The 27,575-nt window shown below is 41.7% G+C and overlaps 2 protein-coding genes and 1 long non-coding RNA gene across 8 annotated transcripts in view; 1 reads left to right on the top strand and 2 right to left on the bottom strand.

Annotated features, from left to right (window-relative positions):
• Positions 1-14,393, top strand: part of CSTF3 (cleavage stimulation factor subunit 3) — a 70,014-nt gene extending 55,621 nt beyond the window's left edge. For all 3 annotated transcript variants that reach the window (XM_077863524.1, XM_077863525.1, XM_077863526.1), the window contains 11 exons: positions 1,384-1,493; positions 1,861-1,977; positions 2,242-2,316; positions 4,104-4,247; positions 4,785-4,887; positions 8,673-8,742; positions 9,983-10,178; positions 12,159-12,312; positions 13,013-13,107; positions 13,239-13,299; positions 13,678-14,393. In XM_077863524.1, the coding sequence (XP_077719650.1) occupies positions 1,384-1,493; positions 1,861-1,977; positions 2,242-2,316; positions 4,104-4,247; positions 4,785-4,887; positions 8,673-8,742; positions 9,983-10,178; positions 12,159-12,312; positions 13,013-13,107; positions 13,239-13,299; positions 13,678-13,880 (1,328 nt within the window). In that variant the 3' untranslated portion in view covers positions 13,881-14,393. The remainder of the gene's footprint in view (positions 1-1,383; positions 1,494-1,860; positions 1,978-2,241; positions 2,317-4,103; positions 4,248-4,784; positions 4,888-8,672; positions 8,743-9,982; positions 10,179-12,158; positions 12,313-13,012; positions 13,108-13,238; positions 13,300-13,677) is intronic.
• Positions 8,026-17,098, bottom strand: LOC144292736 (uncharacterized). Its single transcript, XR_013360077.1, has 2 exons — positions 9,523-17,098; positions 8,026-8,805 (listed from the first exon to the last, which is right to left on the bottom strand). It is a non-coding gene; the product is annotated as an uncharacterized LOC144292736 (long non-coding RNA).
• A 613-nt stretch (positions 17,099-17,711) lies between these two features.
• TCP11L1 (t-complex 11 like 1) overlaps positions 17,712-27,575 on the bottom strand; it is a 38,876-nt gene continuing 29,012 nt past the window's right edge. For all 4 annotated transcript variants that reach the window (XM_077863521.1, XM_077863520.1, XM_077863522.1 and 1 more), the window contains exons 8-10: positions 27,179-27,360; positions 25,115-25,287; positions 17,712-21,639 (exon numbers count right to left, since the gene is read on the bottom strand). In XM_077863521.1, coding sequence (XP_077719647.1) covers positions 21,437-21,639; positions 25,115-25,287; positions 27,179-27,360 — 558 coding nt within the window. In that variant the 3' untranslated portion in view covers positions 17,712-21,436. The remainder of the gene's footprint in view (positions 21,640-25,114; positions 25,288-27,178; positions 27,361-27,575) is intronic.

Here is a 27,575-nt window from a genome sequence, read left to right as displayed (position 1 = left end):
TGTACAAATGATACATTGTAAAGACTGGATTCTGTCATCTTCCTCTGAAAAATGCTGAATTTTATTTTGGCAGGGAGTTAAATTACTGACAGATCACCTGGACCTTGTTAGAACGGATGTCTTTTAGTTTTGTCCTTAATCTCACGGTAAATCTCTTTGTCCTGGAACAAAATCTAAAACAGAATGTAAAGTTCAGGGTGTTTATCCAGACCCTGTAACTTGATGAGACTCAAATTCTAAACTTGGTCTCCATTCCAGTGGGCCGCTGCTGGGAAACCTCTTCAGCATTTTCAGCCTTCCAGCTTTGCTTTCCACTTGAGCTCTTTGTATTCTTCCCTGGGTATGTATATTTTAGAGGCCAGGTAAAGATTTGAGGGCATTTATGCTTAAGTATTCAGGCTCCACCCTCTGTGGCTCTCTCTGCGAGGGGGATTTTCTCCCTTAATTTTCTAGCTATTCTTGCTCCCAGGATGCCATGTTACTTACCTCAAGCCAGTAAGCTTCAGGATTTGACTTGAGAGCTAGCTATCCCAGAACTGTACACAAAAGGATGTGTCCCTGAGGGGAAAAGCCATATTAAATATGGATCTTACCCTGTGTGGTTCTGATTTTTTAAGGACTCAATGTTCTATGGTTTCTGTTTTAGCCATTGGTTTCTTTTGATCCGTCTTCAGTGCCTTTAAATAGTTGTTTTTTGTATTTTTTGGCTTATGATTTTTATTTTCAGGAGAGTTAGTTTAATAGAAACAACTCTGCTACTGTCAGAACTAGAATTTGGAACTTTAAACAATTTCTCAATCTTTTCTTACTCTTACCTATAAGCCTTTGCAGATAGTTTCCTTTGCCTACACCATGTTCCCTATTCCTTCCTGAGCTCTATTTACTCTCTCATCTAACCAGATTCTGTCCCTTCTTCAGGTTTTGCTTTAGAAATCAGTTCCTTAGTGAAGCCTTTCTTGAGTCCCTAAACTATGCTAAGTCCTGCTGCTGCAAGTTTAAGAGTACACTGTATTTTCCTCATAATAGTTATTATTTTATAATTGCCTTCGTAATATCAATCTTCCCAACACAGTGCAGACTCCTTGAGTATAGGAAGTCTTAGTCACTGATAGAATCAGTGTCTCTTACGTTCTCTAGCATATAGTTTGTGCTCAGTAAATACTAATTTGATAAATGATGGATGGATGGATGGATGGATGGATGGATGGATGGATGGATGGGGCGTGGTGGATAATGGTGCCAGAAATCACTACAGCTTTTATTTCTAATTATCATTCATTATCAAGGGGCCTGTTTTAGCTTACAAAGTTAGTTGTGTTGCTTGTACTGATAGTTTCATAAATAATGTTTATTTTAATCGAATGTGGTGACTGTCTTCCCTAGTTATGTTTGCTTATGAACAGTGCCTGCTTGTATTGGGCCATCACCCTGATATTTGGTATGAAGCTGCCCAGTATCTTGAGCAGTCAAGTAAACTGCTTGCGGAAAAAGGGGTAAGTATTCCTCTCTCCTCCTTTGGCCTTTTCATGGTTTTAATAGAGCAATAATTTGCTAAAAATATAACATTGAATTTTGGTAATGAAGTATGAGTGTTGAAAATCTTAATCTCATGTCAATATAAAGCTTAGTGACACTCTGACTCCCTTAGTCATAATTAAAATATAGGGGCTGCTTTTTAATGTATTAAAATGATGGACCATTTAGATTACTTGTATGTTGCTTAACATACAGAAGAAGTCTTTGGAATTTTTTTAGAATCCAGAAATGCATATGTGTCCATATGTATACATGTGAGTGTCTATTCATTCATTCTCTTTCAGTTGTATGAAAATTATTAAAGAGTAAATTTTTTTCTCCTAGGATATGAATAATGCCAAACTATTTAGTGATGAAGCTGCTAATATATATGAAAGAGCCATAAGCACTTTATTAAAGAAGAATATGCTTCTTTATTTTGCATATGCAGATTATGAAGAGGTCAGTAACAATATTTAGAACTTTGTTATAATTGGATTTTTTCCCTGCAGGACTAAACTTTTTTTTTTTTCTGGTTGCTTCTTTGCCAAGCATGTTGCTTTTAGTAGAGATGATGCAAGATGAACAGTTACTAGTCCTCATCTCATTATATATTTATGCTCAAAGCAGGTGCCATTGTGGGGTGCAGCCTCTGGATTCCTCAGAGCTCAAATCCTGCTTGTTTATGAATGTATATTTATATCCACTTCTTCTCTACCACCTTAGAGTCGCATGAAGTATGAGAAAGTTCACAGTATATATAACAGACTTCTGGCAATTGAGGATATTGACCCTACCTTGGTGAGTAACATTATAAATCCCTTTACCACCTTTGCAGTCAGCTTTAACAAAAATTTTTAATTTACATATGTTAAAATTCACTGATTTTTTTTTTTTGAGGGGAGGGTATAATTCAGTGAATCTTGACCAATAACACTGAGTCCTGGGGCCACCGTCACAATTAAAATACACTTCAGTCACCTCACAAAAATTCCCTCATGTGACCCCTTCATAGCCAATTACTGATCTGTTCTTTCTTTCTTTTCTCTCATTCCTTTCTTTTCTTACTATTTTCTTTATTTTACGTAGTCTGCACACCTGATGTGGGGCTTGAACTCATGACCCTGAGATCAAGAGTTGCATGCTCTACCAACTGATCTAGCCCAATTTTTTTTTTTTTTTTTTTTTTAACACAGCAGTATGAAGCAGTGGTGCTTTCTCTAAAACCTTCCTCATGATCACGGTTTAAAGCCATTCATGCTGAGGCACCTGAGTGGCTCAGTCAGTTACGCATCTGCTTTTGGCAGAGGTTCTGGGATCAAGCCTTGCATTGGGCTCACTACTCATCAGGGAGCCTGCTTCTCCCTCTCCTCCCCGCTTGTGCTCTTTCTCAATATCTCTGTCGCTATCTTTTGTCTCTCTCTCCCAACTCTATTATAACTCTATAAATAAAACCATTTATGCCACGTAATTGTTGCCTAATATTTCTTTTTAAATAAATCAAAACAATAGAAACCAATATTCTGGGAAGGAATTGAACAGGAACTCACTTTATCTTGAATTCTCCATAGTAGTGGTTATCCAAGCCCCAAATTTCTGTAAAAATACAATGAAGCTCTTTCATCCAGCGGGGGAAGGGATAGGCCAACGCATGTGGCTCTAGACATTCTGCCTCAAGTCAAATCTACTGCTTTTCTGTTTGTATTAGGATTCCACTGTTCTAATTGCTTGCATTTATTTATGATTTTAAAATTCACTTAGCAAATTGTTCTGTGCACCAGAAGTATGCTAGATTCCAGAAGTATGATGACAAATTAGAGAAAATCTCATTCCTCAAGGAACTCAGTTCATTCATCCATTCATCCATCTATCCATCAAAACTGGGTAACATAATTTGACATCATCAAAACTGGGCAAATCAGGACTCTACTCTTAGTCCAAAAACATTTGTTCATTGAACAAATATTATATATTTATATATTGGGCACCCTGTGGTGCTGAGTATAAAATGGCTCATAATCGTTTATCAGTAAAGTTATATTATATGGTCTTTGGAAAAATAGAGAAGGGGCTTTTAAAGCAGTAAACCAAGAAAAAGTAATGTTAAGTATATATTACTAAACATGCTTATAGTAGATTAAATCTCAAGTTTTCTAGGTGTTGGCATTTATTAATGGAGTGTTTTCTAGTAGTTTTACTTCTGTTCCCTCCTTAAAATTTAATTGCATATTCTGGAATTAGATAGTAGTGATGATTGTACAACCATGTGCATATACTAAAAACTACTGAATTATATACTTTAAAAGGTGAGTTTTGTGATATGTGAATTATTTATCAATTTTTAAAAATTTATTTGCATTAAAAATTAATTGGCATGCATCTTTAATACCAGAAAAAAATTTGCTTGTGGGCTTCAATAGAGCACTATCTATAAGCTTACTTTCTGATATCTTGGGTATTCAAGATTGCTGTCTTCTACAGGAAACATACTAGTATAGGAATAAGGTGAGACTGTTTTGGATGCTGCAGGGATCACATTTTACCTAATCCGTAGAAAAGAAATGCTTTTTTTTTTTTTTTTTGCATAGGTATATATCCAATATATGAAATTTGCAAGAAGAGCAGAAGGTATCAAATCTGGAAGAATGATATTTAAAAAAGCGAGAGAAGATACCAGAACCCGCCACCATGTCTATGTTACTGCAGCACTCATGGAGTATTATTGTAGTAAGGTAAGTGCTGAAATAAAATATAAAGGTAAAATAATTTCTTTTATCTGAGATAAATTGATTAAAAGATAGTCCTAGTTTCTATCATTAAGTTTTAATTGCTCCATATCATAAAGGAAGTCTAAGTGTATCTGTATAAAATTATTTGGAGGGGATCCCTAGGTGGCTCAGAGGTTTAGCGCCTGCCTTCGGCCCAGGGCGCGATCCTAGAGTCCCGGGATCGAGTCCTGCGTCGGGCTCCCGGCATGGAGCCTGCTTCTCCCTCTGCCTGTGTCTCTGCCTCTCTCTCTATGTCTATCATGAATAAATAAATAAAATCTTTAAAAAAAATTATTTTGGAGTATCACCCAAGTTCCCACTGCCTGCTAATTTATGCCTTATTAAATCCTTTGGTTTTTAACTCAGCAGTTTTTACTTAATATGATTTTAATTAACATTTTAATACTTAATGTAACTTGTTTAGGTGTTGTAGTTTTAATATTCTTTTGAGTATCTTGTCTGACATTTCATGGAGATCAGTATATTCTTCTTTACTTATAGGACAAATCGGTTGCCTTTAAGATTTTTGAGCTGGGTCTAAAGAAATATGGAGACATTCCAGAATATGTCTTGGCCTATATTGACTATCTTTCTCACCTCAATGGTAAGTCAATTCTAGATCTATAATGGTTATGTAATTATTACTAAACCATCAATATCATTCTCGGAAAATATGTTGCTGAGTTTCTTTTTTCCTCAACTGTATTATGATTCTGTCATCACACCAGAACCAGGTACTTAAATAGGCACTCAAGAAGTATTTGTGGCCTATCAACCATGAATTTTTATTTGAATATTGGTAGAGGACTTTTGACTCTGAAGAATGGTCTTTAGTGCCTCATCAGTGAAGTCTAATCAGTAGTAAGATAAAACAACAAATTCACACTTGGGAAACACAGTTGTTTATGCTCATCTGTGACAACTCCGGGCAAATCATCTCATTTCCTGGGTTGGGGTGGAGAAACAGACAACAAATATCTAGCTACCAAAAGTCAAAGCTGCCCAAGTAGTAAAGTGAAATGCTTGGAGGCTGCTGGGGAAGAGATTTCAAAAAGAAACATTATGTTTATTACCATCTTTATTTCTCTATCCTGTTTTTTTTTTTTTTTTAAGATTTTATTTATTTATTCATGAGAGACACAGAGAGAGAGAGAGAGAGAGAGGCAGAGACACAGGCAGAAGGGGAAGCAGGCTCCATGCAGGGAGCCCAATGTGGGACTTGATCCCGGGACTTCAGGATCACGCCTTGGGCCGAAGGCAGGCGCGAAACCACTGAGCCACCCAGGCACCCCCTCTATTCTGTTTTAATAATAATGTCCATCCTTTGCTAAGATCTGAGTTAGGACCTTATACCAGGCACTGAGCTAGGGGATTTATATATATGTATATATGTATACATATATTTATATATGTATACATATATTTATATATGTATACATATATGTGTATATGTCTTTTAGTCTAGTTACCCACAGTCCAGTACGTGTAATTTCTTGACTAGAAATGATCTAGTGTAAAAATTGGTTTAAGAAAGAAATATACAGGGATCCCTGGGTGGCACAGTGGTTTAGCGCCTGCCTTTGGCCCAGGGCGTGATCCTGGAGACCCGGGATCGAATCCCACGTCGGGCTCCCGGTGCATGGAGCCTGCTTCTCCCTCTGCCTATGTCTCTGCCTCTCTATCTGTGTGTGTGACTGTCATAAATAAATAAAAATTAAAAAAAAAAAAAAGAAAGAAAGAAAGATACAATTACGTGCCATGTAAATGAGTTAGATATTACAGGTATATATCGATGCTTTGAATGATATTTTAGAAAAATAAAGTATTCTTTATACCTATATAGTAGAAAATAATAAAACTTAAATATGGAGATGCCTGGGTGGCTCAGTGGTTGAGCATCTGCCTTCAGCTCAGGTCGTGATCCTGGGTCGGGGGATCGAGTCCCATATTGGGCTCCCTGCGAGGAGCCTGCTTCTCCCTCTGCCTATGTCTCTGCCTCTCTCTGTCATCAATCAATTAATCTTCAAAAAAAAAAAAAAACCCAAATATAATTTGGTATTTTAGCTTAGTGATTCTATACTCTGGAAGAGGACTTAACTCCAAAAAAATGAGACAGTGGAGCATTTAATTAAAAAGAAATTTTCTGGGCAGCCCAGGTAGCTCAGCAGTTTAACGCCACCTTCAGTCCAGGGCCTGATCCTGGGGACCCAGGATCGAGTCCTGCATCAGGCTCCCTGCATGGACCCTGCTTCTCCCTCTGCCTGTGTCTCTGCATCTGTGTGTGTGTGTGTGTGAGTCTCATGAATAAATGAATGAAATCCTAAAAAATTTTTACAGAATTAATGTTTCTCAAAAAAAAAAGTAATGTTCCTCACCAATTGCAAATTATTTTGCTTTATTTTTAAAATGCAGATGATAAATGATATCTGATATCAGCATTATTGTCTTCCAAAATCAGTGTTTTACATAGTTCGTTCATTTGTTCATCTATCCGTCTATTCATCATTTATTCAATACCTTCTGATTACTAGCCTGGGAATATGAAGGTGAATAGGACTCCATTCCTATTCTCAGAGCATTCTCATGGGGAATCATGTGTAAACATAACTGCATCATCATTTGGTTCTCAGTTGTAGCATGACTTCTGGGGTTAGGTGTATAATCTTGTTTCCAGTTTCTCATCTGTAGATGAGAAAAGTGCCTCTCATGGGATTGTTGAGAAGATTAGAATGAGTTTTTACATGTGTCTCACTTATATAGAATGTGGTATGCATATTCTAAGTGTTAACTACTTATGATGATGGTGGCAATCATGAAAAAAATGTCCTACTATAATAGAGCCCTGAATGAAGTACTCTGAAAGCACAGAGAAGAGAGTACAATTTAAGTTCTAGAGCTGTGCTGTGCAGTTATGGTAGCCACTAGACCACTAAGTACTGGGTACTTGAAATGTGGCTAGGCCAAAATGAGATGTGGTATAAGTGTAAAATATATACCAGATATCAAAGAGTCCCTATCCATAAAAAAATATATATATATAAATCATTTTCATATTAATTACACGTCAAAATAATTTAGACATATTGCATAAAAAAATATATATTAAAAAAAATAATAAGTAAATAAAATAAAATTAGGGGGATCCCTGGGTGGCTCAGTGGTTTAGCGCCTGCCTTTGGCCCAGGGCACAATCCTGGAGTCCCGGGATCGAGTCCCACGTCGGGCTCCTGGCATGGAGCCTGCTTCTCCCTCCTGTGTCTCTGCCTCTCTCTCTCTCTATCATGAATAAATAAATCTTTAAAAAAAATAAAATTAATTTCACCTGTTTTTACCCTTTTCAACATGGCTCACAGAAAATTTAAATTATAAATATATAACTTGCATTATATTTCTGTTGGGCAGTGTGGTTTTAGAGGAAACATGAGATGGGTCTTAAAGGATGAAGAGTAGTTAGCCAGGAAAAGATATAGGAAAATGTATTATTCCAGGTAGAGAACACAGCATATAAAGCAATGGGAAAATTATGTGGAATGGTAGAAAGTGTGTCTGGATTAAAGCAAAAATAATAAAATACAAGATTTACTTATTTCTTGAAGTACAGTATATTAAGTTTTAGATGAACGTCATGAATATGGTGCCATCTTCTTTGGTTCAATACATTTAATCTCTTGGTTTTACTTTGCATGTGGACATGTAGTAGTAAATACAATAACTATCCTGAGGCAATAAAACCCAACACTGCTGGATTTTTTAACACAACTTTATTGAGATATTTACATACCATAAATGTATCCATTTTAAATATACAGTTCAGTGATTGTTAGTAATTGCTAAATTTTAATAGTTCCCTTAGGAAGAAGTGTTATTTCCCACTTCCAGCTACAGAGGACCTACCAAGATTTCAACTTTAATTGTACCTATATGAGAATTTAAAGTAGTTATTTAGAGAGTCGTTCTGGTGCTGCAAAGTAAGAAAATCACTTATATATAAATTTGAGCTTGCTATCCATCACATTCCATATATTTAAAATATATCGATCATCTGACCCAATGTCAGCAGATATATTATTTTTTAAAGGCCAGTGGGGTGCCTTGCTCAGATATCACACTGTTGGAAATGGTCTGACATTATAACTGCAGTACACAGAAGGCAGGCTGAACTACAGGTAAGAAGACCTGGCTTCTAGTTCCAGCTTTTAATAACAGTGAGCCAGATCATCTCAATTGTTTTGAACCCCAGTTGTTTTATAGGTTAACTCCTCTATAAAAATTGGGGAAATAGTTACCTTTTTGCATAGGATTTTTGTCAGAATTAGAGATGCCTGTGTAAATACACTGTTGATAGTAAAACCTAATTTTTCAATACTTAAAATCTTTTTAATATCCTAGAGGACAATAATACCCGAGTTTTGTTTGAACGAGTCTTAACCTCTGGAAGCCTTCCTCCTGAGAAGTCTGGGTAAGCTGTTGAGAAAACTTGTTGGCTGGGTTCTGATAGCAGCTTTAATACTTGAATTGTGATCTGTAGATGAACATTTGAGTAGAAGTTTCAGGAGCAATTTCCCTTTTCTCTTGAAGTTTAATTTAACAAATGCCTGCCTGTAACATTTTTATACTTGTTTTAAGATTTTTAAAAAAATACTTGTATACTGGTTAGAATTGTTTTGAGATGTGTTGGCAATTTATTATTAAATATTTTAATATATCTTCCTAGGTTACCATGCCCTAGAAATTGCTATGAACAATTAAAAATTTTGAAAATTTTACCTTAACTCCAGGCAAAGACTCTTAGATATTGAAAGTTTGTTTGACATATTACATCCCTGGTTTATGCTTCTGGCTGTCAGTTTTACCAAACAGAGGAACATGGTTTAGTGGTACAGTGGTAAGGTGGCTTTGGAGTCTTGGCTTCAAATTGCAGCTCAGCCAGTTATACCTTGGGTACCTTTCATGACCTTTCCAAGCCTGGTCTCATCCAGTGATAGAAGGTCTGCCAATATAGGCTTTTTGTGATAGTGCCATGCCTGGTATGTAGTGGGCATTCAGTGTGTCATTTTAGTACAAAGGTGTTTACTGACATTTAAGTAGAGTCTCAGAGAATTAATTTTGGCAGTTACAACAGCACTGAGGTACAAATATGTCCCAAATAATCCATGTTAATGAGAAAAAAAACAATTATATAACATATTTTAGAATATATTTTTATTCATACATTTAATGAAGAAGGTATTCCACCTACCTCATGCCACTAGACAAAATGGGGAAGCCACATTATTCAGGACAAACTGGAAGTCTGTATATTCCTTTTTCAGCTCTTCTACTTAGAGTTTACCCCTCTTTAAGGTAAATATGTCTGTTGCCACAATCTGATAGGAAGATGTGCTAAATAAAATGTCAAAAATGGCTTAAATACACAAGTGTGCAGGGTGAAGGATTATATCTATAATTTTTCAAATCTTAAGCAAAAGCAAGATGAGGCAAATATGGCAAAATACATGGACGATGATTAAATCTAGGTAATGATGATGATGATCTCTAAATATTTGTTATACTGTCCTGTAATTTGGAAATCTTCATTTATTAAAAAAAAAAAAAAGCTTTTTATAATTAAATAAAGGGAGGAGGGAACTTGAGGTTTTTGGAAATGGACTTCCTGTTCCAAACCGAGAATAATTAAGTACTGATTATATTTATTACAGAGAAATCTGGGCTCGATTTCTAGCTTTCGAAAGTAATATTGGTGATCTAGCTAGCATACTCAAAGTGGAGAAAAGACGGTTTACAGCATTCAAAGAAGAGTATGAAGGCAAAGAAACAGCTTTACTGGTGGACAGATACAAGTTCATGGACTTATATCCTTGCTCTGCAAGTGAACTAAAAGCGCTTGGTTATAAGGTATGTACTTAGGATCAAGATGTGTGTAGCGTTCCTCCTCTTATGTTTTAGAATAGTTCAAGGATACACATCCCTCTAAAGCAAATTCTGAAATAGAAATTAGTTTTAGAATAGATTTTCAGAAAACCGGAAAAGTTCAGGAATTTTTTGAGTTCATGAAACATTGCATATCAAAAGTACTGAACAAAATGAGAATTAGAGTGAGAGTTAACTAACACTTTTAGCCTTTCCCTGAAATCGTTGGTGTCCTGTATCTTCTATCTGGTGGGCATGTGAAGGTATTGTGGAAGGAAGAAAAATTGTCATTTTAGGTATTTTGTTTTTGCTAAAAGTTCTTAAAACTATTAAACGTGTTTTGATAGATCTTAAGCCAAATGTAGCTCCTGGAGAGGTTTGTATCTTAAAGCAGTACTGCGGGGGCTCTTGAGGAAATTAGCTTATCTAGCAACAGAACTCCTTTATATAGACAACTGAGTCTTAAGAAATCTGAACCCTGAACCTGTTCAGGCTAGGGGTAAATTATTCTTTTGTTTTGTTTTCCTGTGTCATGAAAACAATGAAAATCTGAAGAGAAACTATATCCACAAAATCCTAGATTGGTCCCTTGAAGCCAATCAACATTAGGATGCTTTGGCCATCATTCTCTTCACCAGCCTCTTCTGGCCTGGGTCTCCCTTGTCTGGCATGTGAACTAGATTTAAATGTTTGAGGAAAATTCCCATAATTGAGCTTCAGACCTATTCATTAATGGAAGTCCCAGTCTGTAACTAGGGGTGACTGCTCAGGGTTCATTAAGTTCAGCTTGTAGTTTACTTCTCAATGAAAAGCAAAAGACCTTTAAGTGAAGTTACTAGCAAGGACTATTTCAACCTCACCAAGATGAAATGGAAATTAATAGAGCTCTTACTATTTCCAAGTAGAACTGTTTTTAAATATTCATATTTCATCTATTTTTGAGAGAGAATTATATATACTTCTGTGTGTATATAATGTGAGAGGGGAAGAGAAAAAAGGCCATTCTCCATGGGCCTGCTCATTTAGATCTGCCACCCACTGCATACGAGCAAATTTTGAGGACGTGAAATGCAATGATGGCATAAGGGACTCTTTTGGTTCTGGGCAGGTAGACTGACACCAGCGCCTATAGCAGAGGAACTTCTCTGGGATAGGATCTGTTGATAGATAGGTGGCCACACTGTCCCTTTCGACCTGTCCTGGAGAACTGTTCTCAGCCCTGGTGGGGCACTGCTGATAAACTAAAAAGAGGATGGTGAATGGGTTTGTGGTCAGAGGCCCGTGCTCCCAGTCCTCTCTGCCTTTTAGTTCTGTGACCTTGGAAATATCAGAACTCTGAGCTTCAGTCCCTTCTAGAAAATGGAGAGGTTACTATTTGCCTCATCGAAGAAGGAATAAATGGCTAAAAAATGTCTGGACAAACAGTGGCTGCTCACTCTATATCCCTATTTCCTGTAACAATATGTTGGGAATAATTTAGTTAACAGAATCATATTAACTAGTATAAGTGATTAGTTTAGCTTTCATGAAGAGGGACTTCACCTAACTCGGCTTCAGTTAAACCGATATTGTTCACTTCTAGTGGAAGGGAAGTGTCAGAAAAAAATGTCTAAAATTGTAAAGTTTTTCAAATGGCCCCAGTGTCTATCAGGTGCCCAATCTTAGATATTTACTCAAAAAAGCTGGTCTCTGTCCTACAACTGTCCTACCTACCCGGTAGCACGGGGTCTGACCATTCTTGAGCAGGGCGAGGGTAAGGGTTTGGGATTCCATATCTCTAGAGCCTTGCAGCTTTCCTTGTCGAATGGTTAACGGTCTGTACCGTCACGTTCTTACTTACCCTCTTGGTTCTCTTTCTGTGATTTTAACCCAGTTATTCACAGTGTATCCTCAAGATTGTAGAACTGCACAATTATATTCAAGCCCCTTTTTCAGGTTTAGGATTCTTCTGTTCTGCATTTTCAGGATGTCTCCCGTGCTAAGCTAGCAGCTATAATTCCAGACCCAGTTGTAGCTCCTTCTATAGTGCCTGTTCTGAAAGATGAAGTGGATAGAAAACCAGAATACCCTAAACCAGACACTCAGCAGATGATTCCATTTCAGCCACGACATTTAGCACGTAAGCCATGACTTTAGATCCAGTACTGAGACCTCTGTTTGTTGATTTAAATCCAGAGGTGGGGGGGAGTGATGTGACCTTTCCATTGCAGGTTAATTATTAGACTCTGGGTCACTACAAGTGACTTAGCTGTAATCTATGAAGCAAGATGAGTTAAGAATGTCTTTAAAAAAACGAAAAAACCCTCAGTGATCCGGATTCCAGTAACGCGCTTTGGCAGTGACGCTAGGCAGTCTTCAGAAATGCTGCTACATACAAATTACCTGTACGACTGGCAGTGTACCTCGGTGATGCTGTTTGGTATTATTTACACTTACTAACGGGTAGTAGCCCCTCCAGATCCTATTTGAACGAGGCCCTTATGGTTAAACATGCTGTTGAATAACCGACCTTAAAACAGGATTGCTGAACACATGATTTAGGCGGCTTAGAAATGGTCTCTGACAGAAACGGACTGGAGTTCAGCCCCTGGCTGTCTTCCCCAAAGTCCCTTGTTTACTTTCTGCTTCCCAGTGGCCACAGGGGTGAGATGGCTCTGTCTCATCCACTTTAGTTGGTCAAACATGCAAAGCACTAAGAGCAATTTAAAATGTCAAGAAAGCAACAGATCTGGAACTCTAGACATAAATTACTTCTGACTTATTTTACCTCTGTAGAGAGTCTTCCATCCTGTCTGATTCCTCCCCTCCTTGTGTCACAGCGCCAGGCCTACACCCGGTTCCCGGGGGCGTGTTCCCAGTGCCACCTGCGGCCGTTGTCTTAATGAAACTTCTCCCGCCTCCCATCTGTTTCCAGGTTTGTTCACTGTTATATACTTGCTCTGTGGCTTACAGTAATTATGTGCTTTTTCTCATCTCATGGAAAATGTCAAGTAGTGTGGTTTTAACTTGTCAGATTATTAGGGATTTTTATTTGTCTCAAAATAGGGTCCTTTTGTGCAAGTGGATGAACTGATGGAAATTTTCCGAAGATGCAAGATACCAAATAGTAAGTCACGAAAGCTCTGCTTCAGGGCCAAATTCACATGGTCTGTTATTCTTTGCCACTGAAGTTTCCAGATCCAGCTATCTTGCAGGAGTGCAGTGAGGCCACAGGGCAATCAAACCCTCCTTAGTCCAGAGAGGCTTGTTCACATTCTAATGCCACTGAGTAACCACCACAAAAGCCCATCATTTCTATGCGTGTGAAGGCTCCTAGGGACTTGGCTTCTGAGAGTAGTAAGAACAGCTTGCGTCTTTTCCTTTAATTCTGTAGCATCACTACTGCCCTCCCTTGCTCTGCCAGTCGTAGGCTCTGAAAGCAAGTGTCCCTGATAGTGCGTGCAGCCAGCCTCCCCCAGCAGTCCTTTCTGTGTGGTTTGCGCAGCTGTGGAGGAGGCTGTGAGGATCATTACGGGCGGCGCCCCGGAGCTGGCCGTGGAGGGGAACGGCCCGGTGGAGAGCAACGCGGTACTCACCAAGGCGGTCAAGAGGCCCAACGAGGACTCAGATGAAGATGAAGAAAAGGGAGCTGTCGTCCCCCCTGTTCACGACATCTACAGAGCGCGGCAGCAGAAGCGGATTCGGTGAGGCGGGCTCCCCCGGCTGCCTCCGGAAGAGAACTTCTCCAGGGTTCCCCTTTTGCCTCTTAAGTCGTATGTTTAAAAGAGACAATGCTTTGTTACAAGGTTCTTGGAAACAAAGTTGTATTGTCATTGGTGCCTCTATCATATGGTTCTTGAGAAAAAAACAAACCAACCTGTGTGAATTTTAGAAAATGGAACAGACCTATGCTCTAAGCAAAACTAGGTTTTCAAAAATGTGAGAACAGCACAAAATGGCAGAACCACCTTTGTTCCCTCTTCAAGGGTGTCTTGTATGTGCCGCTTGAAGATTTGTGAGTTTTCAACAGTTTTATTTTAAAAACTGGATGGCTTATGATTGTAAAGCATTTTATCACATTTTCTGAAAACAGTTCTCAGTTTGCCTATGTAGAGTCCTGCCTTATTGTTTGTTTTTATTTATGGCAGAATGTATGGAATCGGTTTTGTAGTTTAAAATTTTAAAACAGTCCTTTAAAAAAATAAAAGGATCTCAAAAATGTCATGCCTCCTGCTGCTGCTTCCATTCAGAATTTATTTAAAATAGCTATTTACTTATTTTAGGTCATTTAGCCAATACCATTTTAAAAAATAAATGCCAATACAAAGAAAAGTCCTCTTGTATTTACTGTACATACACTTACCTGCATGTCCCCTCCTGGGTTCAGAACCTACTGAAAACATGAGGGATCTAATTTAAGAGGCAAATTAAACATTTTAGAAATCCTCATATGAATGTGCTTTCCCCCAATTAATCTGAGGCAGATCTATTACCTTTCATGTCTCTTAAAAGCCATTTGTGGGAATTCCTTTCACCACCCACTGTGTTGTTCTCACAAACATTTCAGAGGGTGCTCAGTGCTCAAGAACATGTCCCTCAGGAGCTATGCACACATGGCATTAACTTGTAAGTCCAAAGAATTAGGTTTGTTGTTTAATCTAATTCTTTGTTAGCAACGAATATTCTAACCTAAACTTTGTTAGCAACATTACCTCCTCTTTAGTCATTTTTCTAGAAATGAGTTGCCAGAAAACTGGTTGAACGTAAGGGTTGTGATTCAGAATAAAAGCTAACGGGAAGGGGGAGAAAAAAGTATTACAGTAACATATGGGTACACATTTAGAATTTGAATTCAAAAGGATGAAATACATTTTTAAGCTGGCTTCAAATATTTCTATAAAACTCTTGCTTATAATAGAAAAAAGGTTATCTTGAATCCTTTTCTTACATAAGCTTATATTGCCTTAGCCAGGTAATATTTACTAAGGTATTCACAAGCCTGTGTCTCTTGTTTCTTCCCATTAATGCTAAAACAGCCTCAAAACAAGGTCAGCTGCTTCTAATTCAGATTTTGTCATCCTCTCAAGTATCATCTTTAAGCTGTGTAGTTGTCTTCCTTTATAATGTTTTCAAAGCAGTGTGAAAGGCAACAAGTAGTACCAAATAGCATCACAGGCTTTAATATACAAGGTACAGAATCTCTCTCGAAGTGCTGCTATCTTTGGGAAGGGCTTTTTTTTTGGGGGGGGGGGGTTAAAGACAAAAAAGGGCTTCCATCTGTGAGGATGTCTGCATGAACGACAACACAAAGCTAATGAATGCATGAAAAATGATTTTTTTTTTAGCATTGTAATAAAGAGAAAACCCACACATGCCTAACTTGAAAAGTGCCACTAAGCAGCCATTGGTGTGTTATAGCTGTTCTTGCTGCATTTATTTCTAGGCTGTTTCTCCCCTATTATTTGATCTAAACACAAAAAGGATTATCTGTTAGAAGAAACTATTTTCTGATGCTCTGGTATAGATATATATGAATTTTTAGATTTTAACATGTTTGTGAGTATTTGATCATTCCTTTCGTAGACACAGTTGATCAAGTAGCATGATGTTAGAAATCTGAACTTACTTTTAGAACCGTAATGTGAAAAAAAAAAAAAAAATAACCGTAATGTGCAGATGCTCATACAGCCAGTCCCACATGTCCAGGAACCGTCCTCTATCCGTAAGTACTAGATCCAGAAGAAAGTTCCAAAAGATATCCATGTTTCCCTTATTATAAGAGCAATGACATTTTCTAGAGAATCCTAGGACCAGGTAAGATAGAAGGACTCTAAGTCCTTAAAAATCAAACTCTAGCCTTTAGCACTGAATTTCAATATGCTGCCACACCTCGTAAAGGAAGAGGCTGTAGCTCCCTAGTAAATGTAAAACTGAACCAAATTTGTACCATTAGGAAAGAACAAAAAAATATACTTTTGTCAGTATATTAACCTTGGTCAGTAATTATGAATTCTTCTGGTAATTTTATAAACCCTCTGCTGGCCTGTGCTTAGCATGTAAAACCAAGAGTTCACTTACACGACAGTAAAGTCATAAATAGCATTTTCATAAATTTTTTTTACACTTCAGTTCCCAAAGCAATCATTAATGTCGGCAGTCCTCTTACCTGCCATTCAGCAGTGAAGTTCTATTTTTTTTTTAAGATTTTATTTATTTATTCATAGAGAGAGAGAGAGAGAGAGAGAGAGAGAGAGAGAGGCAGAGACACAGGCAGAGGGAGAAGCAGGCTCCATGCAGGGAGCCCGACATGGGACCTGATCCAGGGTCTCCAGGATCAAGCCCCGGGCTGCAGGCGGTGCTAAACCGTGACGCCACCGGGGCTGCCCATATTTTTTTTTTAAGTGAAGTTCTATTTGAGATTTCAGTCCTGACATCATTTAGACGAAGTAACAAAACTCAGGTACCATGTTCCTGATCTAAGTAAAATCTTACATATTCAACAAAAGGTCAGCTTACTAAGCTTTGGGAATAAAAGACAAGAAAAACAATTCATCCATTTTCTAAATTTTCTTCCCTAGGCCCTATCCAGAGTTCTGCTTTGAGCACGAGGAAGACGGCACTTGGGAAAGCAGAGGTGGAATGAATGAAAATGAAGTGAGGGAGCTTCTTCAGTTCTAGGGTTGCCTTTTTTTTTTTTTTTTTTAAGATTTTATTTATTCATTCATGAGAGACACACAGAGACACAGGCAGAGGGAGAAGCAGGCTCTATGCAGGGATCCTGATGTGGGACTCAATCCCGGGGCTCCAGGATCACACCCTGGGCTGAAGGCGGCGCTAAACCTCTGAGCCACCCAGGGATCCCCCTCTAGGGTTGCTTTTAAGTCAGAACCATTTCAGAGTAAATCCATCCATCCACCCAGTCATTTATTTTTTTTTTTTTTTTTTTTTTTTTTAAAGAATTTATTTTTTTTTTTTAATTTTTTTTTTAAATTTTTATTTATTTATGATAGTCACCAAGAGAGAGGGAGAGAGGCAGAGACACAGGCAGAGGGAGAAGCAGGCTCCATGCACCGGGAGCCCGATGTGGGATTCGATCCCGGGTCTCCAGGATCGCGCCCTGGGCCAAAGGCAGGCGCCAAACCGCTGCGCCACCCAGGGATCCCCACCCAGTCATTTATTCTTAAAATGGTTCTGTTTAGTTCAGATACAATGTAAAAGTGGTGAAAAATGTGACTTGTGCTACTGACTCTAGACACATCTGATTTCAAACCTCAACCAAGCCTACACATCAGTCCTGGTTCTTTGGTTCTGCAGGCAATATAAACAAGCCCACACTAGGGCCAGGTGTAACTCAGTTCTGCCCTTTCAGGTTTCTGACACTTTCTATTCTAGGGCTCTAGCTATTTCAGACAGGATCAGTGAGCATTTGACAGATTAATAGAGCTTATTGAGCTTACAGCGCTCCTCCGTCCCACAGAGTTGTTTTGAGCACTATGAACAAAACAGTTATAGAATTCAAAATCCAATATAAATATGCAATTGCAAACATCAATGTGGTTCTTTATTTAGATTGTTTTCAATTTAAATAGGAATTTCATAGCCCATCATCTGCCATCCTTCATTTGTTCACTCACATTCATTTAGTTCAAATACGGAGGCGAGGGTGGGGAGGAGTTGGTGGGGTGGAGGTGGAAGTAGGGAGAGGAGGAAAAGGAGGAGTGCAGCTTTAATACAGAAGAAAGTACGAGTCGTGGGACAGGGGAACCTTCCCTCCAGCCTGTAGAACGCGCCGACTGAAGGGAGGCTGGGCACAGACGCGTGTACAGACGCATGTACACCTACAGGTAGAGGGTTACATGCTCTCCTTGGTGGTTCACCAGGCGATTTATAGTCCTTTCCCATATACAGAGCATTCTAATATCCAGTATCCAATTTAATCCTCACAAGACGTATGAGTTAGTCATTTTCCCATTTTACAGATGAAAATGCTGAGGCCCGAGGGACAATGACTGGCCCAGTATCACATAACCAGTAAGAAGGCAACAGAGAGAAGACTCCAACCCACACCGTCCTCTCAATCAGGAGCTCTGTGCACAATCCTACCGCAGGATGCTTAGCTCACTCAAATGAGACACGTCACAGAATGTGAGGACTTGAACGCAATTTCAAGATCAAGTCTAGTCCTTTGACTTTAAATGTGCTGGAGGTCGGTCCTGATTTGCCCCAGTTAGTACGTATCAGAAATGGGGTCGTTAACTCCAGTTTCCAGACAGCTCCCAACCTTTTCCACTCTACCACCGTGCCTCAAAAATGAAAAGAAATACAGTGTTCTACATAAAAACCAGAGCGTGCCAGAAGCCACTGGAAATCAAGAAGCAAACACCTATTCCCTTCATAACTCATCAGGAAAGGTGGTGGCAGCAAGCCCTTTATTCCCAGGAACCCTAAGGTTTTGGAGAAATGAACATAAGCACCTCCACAAAAACAGAACTGCTAAGTAATCCATTAGTCGTCAGCCTGTACGTGCACAGTATACACCTGCAGTGTCAGGCTTCTTAATAACTTCAAGAAAAAAAGCTCTTATGTACCTGCCTACTGCACTCAATTAGCAAGACATCCTTACCGGAAGTGTATTTACAGTCGGGTTATACGGTCACATAAACAGTCCCACTGTGCAGCTTGCTTTAAATGTAATGAGACTCTGAAAAAAACATCTATGCTGAAAATCCATCCATCCATCCCCCCACCAGGAGCTGACAAAGTAGCAGTTCCTGCCTAGACATTCATCCATGAGACCATCAGATAAACAAACTAGCTACGATGGACCGAGCTCAAGGTGTTCAGTTCTATTCACAGTAAAGTACTACCGCTAAATAAACCTCGCACTTTCCTAAAAGATGCTTGTTTCCACAAACCTGTTAGGAAATCCTGTCGAATCCAATCAGAATGCATGACACAGAACCAGTTCAATTCTGAAGGATCGTTGATACGTATCTTGGAGGGAGCACTGTATCGGGGGCGAGGGGAGATGTTCAACAAACATTTCCTGAGTGGCTAAATGAACTAAATGAATTTTCCTGGCCCTTAGTGATAATCCTATGAGATTCCAGGAAGAAAGTAGCTCACCTACTCCAGAGAACAACAACACAATTCAATATGAATATTGTGATTCTGAACTTTGCCTCCTTCATTCTTGGCTTTGCCACTTGGAGAACTCCACCAGTGGACACTGAGGTAGTGGGGGGCATGAGGGTCTGTGCAGGTCCGTTGTAATATATACATCAAGATTTCCAATGGTCCAAACTTAATGTTGTCGATTTAGGAATTCATGAGGGAGAAAAAAAAAACACACCTTGTAAAAAGTCAATCCTTATAAAAGAAGGCAAAAAGAAGGCTTTTTAAGATTTAGTAAGAATGACTACAGAAGCCCTAACTCCCCCGTCCCCCGACCCTGCTACATACTTGGAGGTAAAGCTCCTCTCCTTCATCCTTGGCGGAGGAAGGCCAAAACCACAAACACCGAGGTGGAGGCGGGCAAGTGTGCAGGATGGGGGGTGGCGGGGAGGCCCTGGCGGTTCAGTCGGCAGAGCATGCGACTTGTATATGTGCTGCCGAAGCGAGCACTGGAGCATGCGACTTGTGACCTCAGGGTCATGAGTTCAAGCTCCACAGAGGGCACAGAGCCTCTCTGCCTGGGAGGACACCGTATGACCAACAAGCACAGCTGCCACAGAGCAATGAACTCCGGAAACACTTCCAAAAGCGACCTCATTTGAAGACGCTATTAAAGATGTGATTTTGTTCTTTAAAAGCTCTACTTACTGAACTTTTATTCCCTTCCAATGAAACCAGGGAAGATTTGTCCTTGAGTAAAAACTTTAACAATAGGATTTCTGACCACATAACACAGCATGTATTTCTGACTGCAAGTAAAAAACACCATTAGAACACAGTTTGTAGCACGTATTTGGAACAATCACATCCCCCCGCCATAACCGTTCCTGCTCCTGAAGCTTGGTACCCCTCGCGGTGAGTCTACACAGTGAACGTTCCTCTCGCGGAGGCTGCCAAGCCGACCTGCCCCTCCGCAACCCCTCACCAGCTTTAAGGGATTCCTTGCATTATCTTGCCTTTTGCTGTTCCAGCACTTGGAGTTCACGCTCGACTTCATGGCTCTGCTTCTAATATAATGTCCCTGTCTAAAACACACACCCACGCACACATACACCCACCCATGCACACACACACACCTTTTACTTATTTTTTTACCATAGCGGGTCATCCATCTGACCTCGACTACCCTTTCAGTCACAGGATATGTCAGGAATTCCAATCACTGAAGTTTCTCAAAAAATAGTGCTTCACAACCGGGGATTTTCTATGACTTCCTTATCCAAGTGAGCTTACACTCTTACTGTTATATCTGAAAACACTGAAATCTATTTCTCAAATTCAAATCCAATCAATACATCTGTGTATTGTATCAGAGTGAATTTCTCAGTAAAAACTTCAGACATCTGTCTTTTAAATTACACCAACATATATATAGTTTAAAAAAATATTTCCTCCTTAACTTTCAAAGCTTAAAAGTCAAAGAATCTCCTTTCTTCTAGATCCCAGAAGTCATAACTGCTGTCATCCAGGCTCAGGAATAATTCTGTATAAAAGAATAAGCTTTTTAAAATCAATTAAATCTCCTCTAGAGCAAAAGGGCTCCGGAGCTCTGGCTAGGCCAGGCAGGGGGAGAAAGCCCTATATGGGGGCCGCCTGGGGGGGCGGGGGACAGTAAGACTATGCATAGCCCTTCTAACACAAAATAGCTGGAGGGGACAGTGGGGGGTGTGCCAGAGAGGGGCAAGAGTCTCAACACTGTCATGGCTCGGTCTCTCATTCTCGGGTGTCCTAAAGAGAAAGGACCCAGGGGGCAGGAGAGAGGCCCCAGCCCCCTGGGAAAGACAAGGCAGCTAGAATCAGGACAGCGTCAGGCGCAGACCACGGCGGTAGCAGAGCTACCTCAAACTCAGGATAACAGGAAGCTTCTTGATTTGTAAACTTGCACTCATCAATACAAACCTTCAAAACAGAATTCAGTGCGCTTTTCAACAACTCTTTTCAACAGTGATACACGATAATCCTCCTTTTGGAATCAGGGCTGTTACACAGAGATGTACTAAATAGCCATTTTCCAAAGCAACATTATGGTGGAGAACAGGTACTGGACCAGGAGGCTAGTACTGCGGCAGCGGCTACGGAGCGCGGATGCGCTAGGGCGGGACGAGGACCTTACTGAGGATGACATCGTAGTAGGGACTGAAGACCAGCTTGTTGTAGTTGACCAGGCGCACAAATTTAATAGCAACTTCCTCCAGCTCTCTCTGAACCGGGCCCAATCCCCCGGGTACCGTGGGCACTGGCTTCTGATGACCTGTGGCAAGGTAGCTCTCTAAGAAGATCAGGATTCGGGAATCTGTGATCCAAAAGAAAGCAGTCAGTTGTTACTTGTTCGGGATGACTCTGCAAACCTCTGATGCTGCTTGGTTTTTAGCTTCAACATCCCCTTTCCATCGCTCTTCCGGGAGAGTTCTTCCCAGCCCACCCCCTAGCCCGTGGACCCACAGCACTGAGTGCTTCTGAGCATTCACCCCGTTTATGACGTTTCCTCTCGCACTCACGAGGCCTGGCCCCAGTAAGAGCTCAGAATACATTTGCGAAGGAAGGACAAATGCATGAATCAATAAAAGGAGACTAGAGGGGCGCCTGGGTGGTGCAGTTGGTTAAGCCCTCAGCTCAGATCACCATCTCTGGGTCCTGGGATGGAGCCCCACGTTGGACTCCCTGCTTCCTCTCCCTCTGCCCCTACCCCCTGCTTGTGCTTGGTCTCTCTCTCAAATAAATTAAATCTTTAAAAAAATTATTTTAAAAAAAGGAGACTGCAGTTTCAGTAGATTCTGCTGAGGAGAAAGACATACGGAGACCACCATGAGCCACTGCCGAAGAGCACATAAAAAATGGGGGGGTGGGGGGTGGGGAGGTGGTAGTAAAGCAGGAATTATAAATTCAAAAATGAGAAGAGATAAAAGAAGATTCCAGCATTGTCGGTTTGTGAGCCTTTCCTACCAAACCCACATGTAAGAAGCATGAACTTCCTTCTTTCATGCCCACAGCAGGAGGCCATGGAGCTTTGGCCATTTGCAGCTTCTACTTCTTGGGAATAACTTCAGTTGGTGCTTTTTAAGTCATTGCTCTCTCTGATGCTTTTGCACTGTCCTCGTCAACCAAAAAGAGTATGCAAGCCACGCTTCTCACAAATTTTATTAGAAAAGCAATAGGGGCATTTATATAATCGGGTTCTTTCAAACTGCACCTGCCCTGTGGGACCCTCTCAGGTACAAATGACCTACGCCCTTCGGATCCCAAGATATACTGACAGAGCAACTGCTGACCCAATGGGTCCATCACCCGTTTCAAAGTTACTTTGATTTTCTGAGGTTCTCAGAGCTGGAAGCCTCACCTAGAACTAGAGATCCTCCTATCATTCCTACCCCAGGGCTGGTTTTTATCCCCAGGGCAGTAACCAGTGGTCACTAAGCACCCAACATGGTGGGACATGGAGCAGCTTTTAGCCATCCGTCTCTTTACCGCATTTTTCTGCATCTCTACCAAGGTCAGTCATGTTAATTTTGATGATCCTTATGTCAGCAACAGGCTCCCCCTGAATGACCCACAGATGACACTGTGACCAAGCCAGGGATGGGATGAAGTAATTTAATTTTTAAAAAGTCTTCGATCCCAGGATCCCTGGATGGCGCAGTGGTTTAGCGCCTGCCTTTGGCCCAGGGCACGATCCTGGAGACCCGGGATCGAGTCCCACATCGGGCTCCCGGTGCATGGAGCCTGCTTCTCCCTCTGCCTATGTCTCTGCCTCTCTCTCTCTCTCTGTGTGACTATCATAAATAAAAAAAAAAAAAAAAAAAAAAAAAGTCTTTGATCCCTATAACTTTTTCCATAAAATGTTACTTAAAAAGGATAAAAAAGGAAGTCATAGTATTAGAAGCAGGCTCACGTTACTGGTTCAGCCTCTACTCCAACCTGAAATCTGATAACCATGGATCATTCAGCTTTTCCCTGAAGCCTGCTAACTATTCATTATTTACATGTTGAACACCTACCTGGTTTCATAAAGAAGCTAAAGAATGACCTCAGAATTAATTACACTAAAGAGAAATATGAATTTTTTAAAAAATTAGATGAAAAACAATTTTTAATATTTTTTTTTTTGAGAGAGAAAGCACACTCACTTTGTGAGTGGGGAGAGAGGAGACACAGAATCTCAGGGAGACTCCCTGTTGAGATCAGAGCCTGATTCAGGGCTCGATCCCATGGCCCTGAGATCATGACCTGAGCAGAAACCAAAAGTCAGACGCTTAGCCAATTGAGCCATCCAGGTACCCCTAGATGAAAACATTTTTAAAAAGTTTAAGTAATCTCTATACCCAACGTGGGGCTCAAACTCACAACCGAGATCAAGAGTCACATGCTCTACCGACTGAGCCAGCCAGACACCACAAAATTAGATGATCACTGTATTCTCAATCAACCAATGAACAGAATTTTCCATAGTGCTACAGCTGTGACGATGAAGAGTAACAGCCAACACAGTAATCTTTTTAAGAACGGCTCCTCTCCAGTGAGTACCTGCGATGCGCTGCGGGCACTCTGATAAGCACTCTATAGATCTCCCGCCCTGTGGTCCTCCAGCAACCGTGCAGGGTTGTCCCTATTATTCCCCGTAGAGATGAGGAACCTCAAGCATCTGGTCACCTGCTCAAGCCATGCAGCAGGTGCTTGTGGAGAAAACCCCTGCTCCTCCTTCACTCTCACCCCACATCCCAAACACTCCAGCCCCAGATGTGGGGGAGGGCAGGGGCTCCCCACACCCAGTGATTCTCTGCTACACCGGTGGGGTGTCCTACAATTGTACCCCATTCTGTCACTGCCTGGAGGCAGTGTCACATCCCACACATCGGGCTCAGTCCCGCGAGGCTGACCCCCCGCAACCTTCAGATGCCAACTGCGAGTAGCAGGTCCCCAGGACACACACAGCTCCTGCTGATTTGGCTACAAAGTGGAGGTTCCCATGATCCTCTCCCTTGGATTTTGATTATTGGCTAGAACAGCTCACAGAACTCAGGGAAACACGTATGTTTACTAGCTTATTAGATAATAAAGAATTTGGATACAAATGAAAACCAGAACAAGATAGGGTGAGGTCTGGGAGAGTCGAGGGCAGGAGCTTTTGTGCAGTTGGGTACATCACCCTCCCATTACATGGATATGTTCCCCAAACCCTGTACTCCTGGGTTATTTATAGAGGCTTCATCATAGGCATTTCCAGCCCCTATCCCCTCTCTTGGAGCATAGAGGGCGTGCGACTGAAAACGCCGAGCTTCTAATCATGGCTTGGTCCTTCAGAGCCCACCCAGAGTCCTCTCATTAAAACAAAAGGCACTCCTATCACCCAGGAAATTCCAAAGGATCCTCTGTGTCAGGATCCAGGTCAAAGACCAATCTTAGAACAAAAGATACTTCTAGTGCTCTTATCACTTAGGAAATTACAAGAATTTTAGGAGCTCTGTGCTAGGAATGGGGGCGGGGGGGGGGGGGGAGTGACCACTACATATATTTTCTATTACGTCACAGTGCTGAAGCAGGGTTGTGAACAAAGCCTGTGATTCCTAAGTCAAAGCTCCCAGAACAATGACAGCTTCCTGGTCACTTGTCCAAACCTCTGGGTTGCTCTCATTGCTGGGAATTATTACTCACTCTCCTCACTCATCAGCACTCACAACCTATCAAAATCTTCCAAATTTCTTCAGAGGGGCCAGTCTGCCAGCCCCTCCAAGGGCACATCCCTGCCGCCCATCTTCCCCCCCCAGTCATACCCATGATCCTGCGGATGGGGTCGTCGGGATTGGCCACAGCCTGGATCTGGCCCTTGAGCACGGCCTCCTTTTCCGCGGTGAAGGGAGTGAGCCCACACAGGGCAAGGCAGCTGCTCACCTCCAGGCAGACCTTCTCCCCGATGGTAGTCAGGGCATCCTTCAGATGGAAGGAGCTTGAGAAAGGAGAGGAGAAGGCAGGGAAGAAAGAGCCCATAAACAAAGTGCACGTCTCCCCCCACTCAAGCCAAATAAGAGACCAAGCCCTGAGAAGAGTCACCATCACCCATTCACAGACTGACATGTTCAAAGAGAAAATCTGGGGCTCTCTTCTCTGCCCCCGCCCTTTCAGGCTGTGCACACTGGACTCAGGGGACTCCTGTGCTCTCTGCTGGAAAGGACACCGGGAAGGGGAGGGCTCAGGCTCTCCCAGCACTAACAACCCCAAACCCAACCTCTGGCTAGCTCTGTGTGCTGCAAGAAGCCTGAACCCAAAATTTGGGAGCTGTGGGACAGGAGCGGGAGAGGAAGTTTTCATTGGAAACCCTTCTGTCCCTTTTTGATTTTTGAAACATGGGAATGTATGAACTAGTTTAAAAGAATAAATAAAATTGAAATCCCAAAGTTAAGAAAATTAGCATCTTGATTTCCCGGAGTCCTAGGGCTCTCCTAGGGTATCTATGGGGAGCCCTCCTGCTGGTGGGTTTTCTCTAAGGCCTTTGTCCTGGACCTGGACCCTTTGTATAGTAGAAGCAGTGAGAGCAAATGTCAGAGCCTTGAGACTCACTGCTGGTACCAACTCTGCCGACCCGAGTGCCAGCGTGGACCCAACAGTGCAGGCCTGGACTCGTAAGGAAGCGCCAGACAGGCCCCCTTATCAGTAGCTTTAGGCAGTGGACAACCAGGTCTGCTGGGGGTGGGGGGACCTTGGTGACAGCCCAGGGATGCCCCGTGCAAGGGCCTCAGATCAGCAGCCCCCTCCTGGCCTAACACCACATGTGCACACACCCCTCATCACACTGGACATGTGCATGTCTTGTGCGAACTTGGCAAGAAAATTCCTGTTTGGGGGACGCCTGGGTGGCTCAGTGGTTGAGCATCTGCTTTGGCTCAGGGCATGATCCTGAGGTCCTGGGATCGAGCCCTGCATCAGGCTCCCTGCAGGGACCCTGCTTCTCCCTCTGCCTGTGTCTCTGCCTCTCTGTGTCTCTCATGAATAAATAAATAAAATCTTAAAAAAAAAAAAAAAAAAAAAAGAAAGAAAGAAAAGAATTGCCGTTTGGTGAGGATGAATGTGTCTGGGGACATTCTCGAGGAATCTTCTGATCCGGACCTTGTCAGATATGGTGTTTACTTGTAACCATTAAGAAAACATTCTACATGCTGTGAACCCATGAACCACCTGACCAGATGTCTCTGCAAGAGCAGACCAGCAAGCTGCCCCCGCACAGGTGTGGGTCCATGCTGCTGGATCAATCTGATCCACTTCTACACAACACAGAATGGTCACAAGGAATGTGCAGAGGGCAGGAAACTGTCCACAGCCCAGGGACTCAGGGGGGAAGGCCACCTGCTTCTTATAGGACCTTTCCCTAGGGCTGTGTGGCCCAACCTGTTAGCAGGTTGTGAGAACAATTCAGTGAGTAGCAACTGATATTTTTTTTTTTTTAAGTTCTAAGAATTTGTACTAAGCATAGAGTAAGTTTCACTTTGTGAAGTTTCTATTTCAGGCATGTGTGTCTTTGAAGTGTGTAGCAGGTCACAACGGAAAAGGAATTTCCTCCTGTGGGTCCTGGTCCTAAACATGTGAAAGCTACTCTCCTAGAGCCTTGCCAATCCTAGCATCGACTGTAACGCCATTCGTATGAACCTGAATAAATTCTGCTGGGACGAGAAAACCAGGGAGCAAGGGCATCTCTCAGTTCCTGGAGAGCAGCCCCGGGATCTCCCCACATCGGGAGACCTCATCCTAGTCTGTGTTCTGCTACTGCTGCCTCCCACCTCCCCCCATCCCTCCCAGCCCCATCCCCACTCTAACCCCCCCCCCCCCAGCTTGCGGCCACTTACGGCAGATGCATATCTGTTAGCAGAATCTTCACGATCATCTTGAGTTTCTCAGCAAAGTCAGCCTGGCTGGAAATTCCTGGGGCTGCCATGCTGAAAGAGACCAGCAACACGGCCCCCAGGATGGTCAGCTGCTCCAGTTGGAGCTGGAGTTCTTGGAAGCGAACCTGGTCCATCAACACGGTCTGTAATGGATACACAGAAATGGTCCTTGAGCTGGAGACACAGGCTGGCCAGCAGAGGGCAGTGAGGCCACAGCTCCCACACATGCCTCCACAGGTTCCCTCAGCATTTTCTAGTCATTTCAGAGCTTAAGGGAGTCTGCGTGAACCACCCTTCCACCTCAGAGCCCCTTTCTCCTTCCGACTTCCATAGAGCACAGTAAGGACAGGAGGCCCAC

The sequence above is a fragment of the Canis aureus genome, chromosome 21 (genome assembly GCF_053574225.1).
Source record: "Canis aureus isolate CA01 chromosome 21, VMU_Caureus_v.1.0, whole genome shotgun sequence".
NCBI classification, from domain to species: Eukaryota; Metazoa; Chordata; class Mammalia; order Carnivora; family Canidae; genus Canis; species Canis aureus.
The sequence above is the reverse complement of the archived record's forward strand: the minus strand, read 5'-3'. Positions and strand labels throughout refer to the sequence as shown.